The 4,995-nt window shown below is 53.3% G+C and overlaps 1 protein-coding gene across 2 annotated transcripts; it reads right to left on the bottom strand.

The window, feature by feature from the left end:
- Positions 1-644: 644 nt before the first annotated feature.
- On the bottom strand, positions 645-4,995 carry SUOX (sulfite oxidase). Of its 2 annotated transcripts, XM_019742466.3 has the most exons (5): positions 4,703-4,799; positions 3,992-4,058; positions 3,222-3,281; positions 2,788-2,965; positions 645-2,568 (listed from the first exon to the last, which is right to left on the bottom strand). In XM_019742466.3, the coding sequence occupies exons 3-5, from the start codon at positions 3,269-3,271 to the stop codon at positions 1,162-1,164; spliced, it is 1,635 nt and encodes a 544-aa protein (XP_019598025.2). In that variant the 5' UTR covers positions 3,272-3,281; positions 3,992-4,058; positions 4,703-4,799; the 3' UTR covers positions 645-1,161. The 2 variants fall into 2 exon arrangements, with proteins under 2 accessions (XP_019598025.2, XP_019598024.3); XM_019742465.3 differs by lacking the exon at positions 3,992-4,058 and having other exon boundaries at positions 4,703-4,995.

Below are 4,995 nucleotides of genomic sequence, written 5' to 3'. Positions count from 1 at the left end.
GAGGGACGGGCCCCCCCCGTAAACCCCCCCCATCACAGCCGTCTCCCCTCCCCCGAACAACTTCCGGTCCCACTACCAGGCGACAGGCGGCGTGGCCGAACACCGAACGCCCCCAAGCCGGGGAGACTGCTGGGGAAAGAAGGGAGAAGAGCTAGGGGAGAGTAGCCGAGCACCGAAAGATTCAAGTCTGAAAGGCGCGGTCGCCTGCAGAGGGTAACTCTGAGTGCCCGTTCATCTGCATCTAATTTGCAAACTAGGAGCACATTGGACGGCACATCTGCCCCTAGGCCAAATTTTGCCCTTGAACCTCCTAAAACAATATTGATTTTAACCTCTTAGCATTCTTCGCCTTTCCTTCCGAGGGCATAGGAATTGTGGGGGGAGGCGCTTAAGGACGGCAAATTTTTTAAAATCTCCGCTGTTGGGGGGGCGTATCTTGAGGTCGGTCACCTAACCATTGCTGCAGAGACTGACAGACTTAAGAGAAGGAAGAGCTCTCTACTTGACTGCTCTGCACCTGTTTCCTTTCTTCCTTCCCTCCACCTCGTTTTGGATTATCGCACTACACATCCCAGTACCAGTGCACCCTCCTCCTGCAACATGCTCGCTCCCAGCCTCAGGAGGTCCCAAAAGTTATAATTTTTTTTTTTGGTAGAGTTGTAGTCTTAAACATACTTTATTGATATATTTTAAAAAGGAAGTATAAAAGAAGAGGGTTGCACCCTTCACAACCTGACAACCCAGAGAGGCAATCGAAATTTGCATATACACCTTTTTTACACATATCCACACATTCTCTAAACAATCCAAGAAAAGCAAAATGAGGCCTTAGTGGTAATAGGGATTAGAAGTAGAGGTAGGGTAGGAAGAGAAGATAGTGTTTGTTTCCAGAATTACTAATCCCACTTCTAGCCCCTTACTCCAACAGTTCTCACCACCTGGCATAGGGTCAGTGGCCAGAAGAGGTATGTAACAGTGTCAAAGGAGGGGGGTGCTTGTTTGGAAATGTGCAGTGTGTATCTGGGTATGGCTTAGGAAGGCATAGTACAGGACTGTGATCTAAGAAGTGGAGAGGTGGAGGGAAAGGTTTTCTGTGGTAATGAGGCTAAAGGATGGGTGTAGAAAGGGGTTTGGGGGAGTAAATGGTTCCATTTCACCTTCTCATGGAACAACACGGACATGGACACGATGCCAGGCATTGCTGAGCACACCTCGCAGGTTCCAGATTGGGGCCACAGTGTCTGGCTGAACATTGTAGCTATCATCTACAGCCTTACAAACAATATTCAATTCCTTTTCCCCAGCTGGCACAGGGGCTTGCAGCTGCCATAGCCGCCAGGCCCAGGCCTTTCGGGGGCGCTGTTCCTCTCCATCCAGCTCAGCCACCTGCCAGGTTAGGCCCCCATCCAGGGACACATCCACCCTGATCACAGCCCTTCCACCACCACTCCATGCATAGCCCTTGACAGTCACTTCCCCTGACTCTACCGTCTCCCCATCCTTGGGCTCTGTGATGGCTGACTGGACAGGGAGTTCCTGAATAGATGGAGCAGAGTCAAAATCTACAGTATCCCAGTCCACAGATGGAGAGAAGCCTTTGTAATCTCGCCGCTGCCAGTGGCTGTAGCTTTCCTCTGGTTCCACACTCACTTTGCCCAGCCATTTGACATGGCGGGCACCCACCACGCCAGGAACTATCACCCGCACAGGGAAGCCATGGTCACGAGGCAGAGGCTGCCCATTCATCTCATATGCCAACAGGACCTCAGCTTCAGGATCCATGGCCCGAGTCAGAGGGATGGATGCTCCATAGGCAGTCCCCGTGGAGTCTGAGTCCAGCCCCTCAAAGCAGACATGGGCTTCAGTTTCACAGAGTTGGTGACCAGCCTTGGCTAACACATCACATAGTCGTGCCCCAGCCCAGCGTGCAGTGCTAATGGCCCCTGTACTCCACTCCAGACCTCTTACTTCTTTTAACTGACTCATCTCAGAGCGCCGGTTGCCAGCACACTGCAGAGTGACTGTGATCTCATGCTTGGGGAACTGGTACAAGTCATGCAGGGACAGAGACAGTGATTGACCCCCAGGCCCTACTATATGCAGGCGATAGGTGTCTGGGTCCAAGTTAGGTACAGGCAGATGGTTCCGGGTGAAGAAGATAGGATTGGGTGTGATGTAGTTTTCCGTCAGCAACTCAGGGGGGGGCTCTGCATTAAAGGGGCGCTGGCTGTTGACCTTCAGGGCTGGGTGACGTACAGGATCATCAGTGTAAGGGTCAGAGGTCTCCAAGGTGGAGGGCACCTTGTCTTCAGGGCTCAGCTCCCCGATCTTGTACTGAGCGAGTATCTCACGCACATGGGACTGGTTGTGAATGGCATAGAGGGCCCAGAAGGGCTCTAGAGGACCCCCAGCTGCTAGCATCAACTTTGATGACCCCCCTGGGTGTAAGTCCACAAATTCTGTGACATCAAAGACCTCAGAGCCCAGAGTCACCCAGATCCTAGTCTCGGGGCTCCTGTGCAATTTTACTTCCTCCCTTGTGTATATGCGTGGTGACTCCTGAGCAGCCTGCAGGCAGGGCAGGGGTGAGGCAAAAGGGAACAGAATATTAAGAAGAAATCACTGTATCTTACCTTGAACCACATCACAAAGTGTGGCCACTAGGAAATGGAGGTATCAGATTTCATCTCTACTATGCATGAAGACAGCGTTACTGTGGGTTCTGTGGTAGGGAGCTCAGAAGGGTCCTGTTGGTCTGACAGTGAAGTCCCTTCCTTCCCCACTTACCCTGCAACGGTGGTTATGATAGGCCAACACTGCACCAAGGCCTAGCAGGGTCCCCATGACTCTCCATCCCCTGGTGCTGCAGTTATCTCCAGAGCAGGTGAGGCTGGGGCACTGGGGCTGAAATGAATCATTTGTAGAGCAGGCCTGAACGCACAACTTTGAGGGGGGAGACTTGAATCTGGAAGAAAGAGAGGTCTTCTTAGTAGCACACTTCCGATCAGCGAAGGCCTAGGATTTACATCTCCCTGGTTGGCCATTGGTTCCTTCAGTTGGAACTTAGTTTCTCCAGGGATGGGTGGGACAAGTGAGATCTGGCTTTCCCTTTGCTTCCTAGACACTACCTCAACTATCTTATATGGTAGATAAGACATCATAAAGATACTGGGAGTGGGAGATACGGGCTAGGAGACAAGTGTTAGGATGGGGTAGCCTACCTGCAGTTGTGTCTGAGCCCCAGGACCACAGCTCTGTGCAGCAACAGCATTGTGGCAGACCTGTAAGAGGAAGATTGTGGGACCAAGATAGGGATTCCTGGGAGAGGATGATAGTAGGGCGATTTGCAGGAATGGGTGGGAGGAAGACACAGAGGAGGTCAAATGGGGATACTTTTTCTGTGGTAATGAGGCCAAAGGGTAGGAGTGGGGATCCAAAGGGACCCTTAGAGAAAACCTGCAGTACTCCAGAGACAGACTGTGCTGACCGGATGAAAGGGAATGGGGGTGGAGGGGGAAATAGGAGTCTTCTAGAATCACCTATCTCCCATCCTACACTTTCTACTTTGTCCACTACAGAGAACCATGTCTGGGGCAAAAGGCCTAAAGGGCAGAAGCCAAATGTCTACTCTTCAGTTTGCTGAAATCAGGAGAGGACAACTGAGTGCAGAACTGACTTAAATAGGGACAAAAAGGAGGAGAGGGTAGTGGGAGCCTAATGGGGTGAAGGAGCTCAGATCCTGGAGGCAAACTGATTTGGGTTTGGGAAACCGGCCCTGCCATTAATCAGCCCTGTTCCCTGGGTAACATACCAAGCATCTCTGAACTTGCATCCTCGTCTATGAAATGAGATCTACCTAGCAGAGTTGCTGTGACAATAACATTGTCTTTGAAGGCCTTTCAGTTCCCTCCTCTCTCTCCACCCACCCTGAAAAAAAAAAAAATTGAACCCAGCTGGGAACTGGACCCCAACCCGGGGTCCCCACCCCTACCTTGTCTATGCCACTCCGGTGAGCTCAGCAAATTGAGGAATTGATAGCCAGGGTGTCAAGGGAGGGGCTAGAGAAGGAAGAAGGTAATATTTCTGTTCTGCCCTGCAGCTGTTTAATCACAGCACTGAGCAGATCACTGAGCCCAGCAGGCCAAAATGGGGAGGGGTGAGAAGAGTCCCAGCTGCTGATGAGATGGTCAAGAGAGAGGCAGGCAGAGAAACTGTGAGGGCGACAGAAGTAGGAGCAGAGTGTGCATTTCACTCCTGGCTCATGGGCCTCTCACTCTCCCTGCCACCGGCCCTCAATCCCAGCCTCCCGCCCACTTGAGCCAGACTAGGGAGATGCAGGCCGGTAGGGCTGACCTGCAGGTCAACTCGGTCACAGTTCAATGTCCTAAGTTTTGGCAGAGGCAGCCTTCTGCTGCGAAACAGAACCTTGTGAAGGTGGTGGCCTCTCACTCCTCAGGGACACTTTAGGTAGGATATGTCCAGCATTGGGGCTTGAGCACCCGGTCCCAGGTTACTGCCCAGCAGCTAACACAAGTGTCTAGTGGCAACACCCCGCCCCCCAGGAGCACCTGGGCAGCGGGAGTGAAAGAGGGTACCAGCAGTTTTGTCCTTGCGGTTCGGAGCACCCTTGGGTGTCCAGGCCCCTGCCGTCGCCCGGGTCACCAGCCCTTCCTCCTCCAATTGCTGGGCCCAGCACTCTTACCCGGTCCGTCGCCCGCACGGTGGCTGTTGTACTTGCAGGGCGCCGGGAGTCTGCTGGTGAAGGGGCGGGGCCAGCGCTGTGACGTTGGTTGGGCCTGAGTAAAGGACCACTCCCGCTCCTGGGTTCGTCCCCCAGCCTTTGGTGATCCGCGGCCGCCCGGGAGCTGCTGTGCCCGCCTCCTGGAGGCCGATACAGGCGTGGCGCCTCCAGGGCTTGGAGATAAAACAGGTTTGTTTCCACATGCGCTGGCTGGACCAGGAATGGGATCCTCACTGATGTCCGGAACCCGGGCA

This window comes from Rhinolophus sinicus, chromosome 1, assembly GCF_057876585.1.
Source record: "Rhinolophus sinicus isolate RSI-liver-muscle chromosome 1, RSI-T2T, whole genome shotgun sequence".
Lineage (NCBI taxonomy): Eukaryota > Metazoa > Chordata > Mammalia > Chiroptera > Rhinolophidae > Rhinolophus > Rhinolophus sinicus.
This window is presented reverse-complemented; position numbering and strand designations above follow the sequence as displayed.

Excerpts from the sequence above, each read along its gene's own strand:
- SUOX (XM_019742465.3), bottom strand. The coding sequence starts at position 4,944 with ATGTGGAAACAAACCTGTTTTATCTCCAAGCCCTGGAGGCGCCACGCC. Across the intron at positions 3,282-4,702 it reads CCGTGCGGGCGACGGACCGG|GTCTGCCACAATGCTGTTGC; the intron begins GTAAGAGTGCTG and ends TTCCTCTTACAG. Across the intron at positions 2,569-2,787 it reads ATCATAACCACCGTTGCAGG|GCTGCTCAGGAGTCACCACG; the intron begins GTAAGTGGGGAA and ends CCCTGCCTGCAG.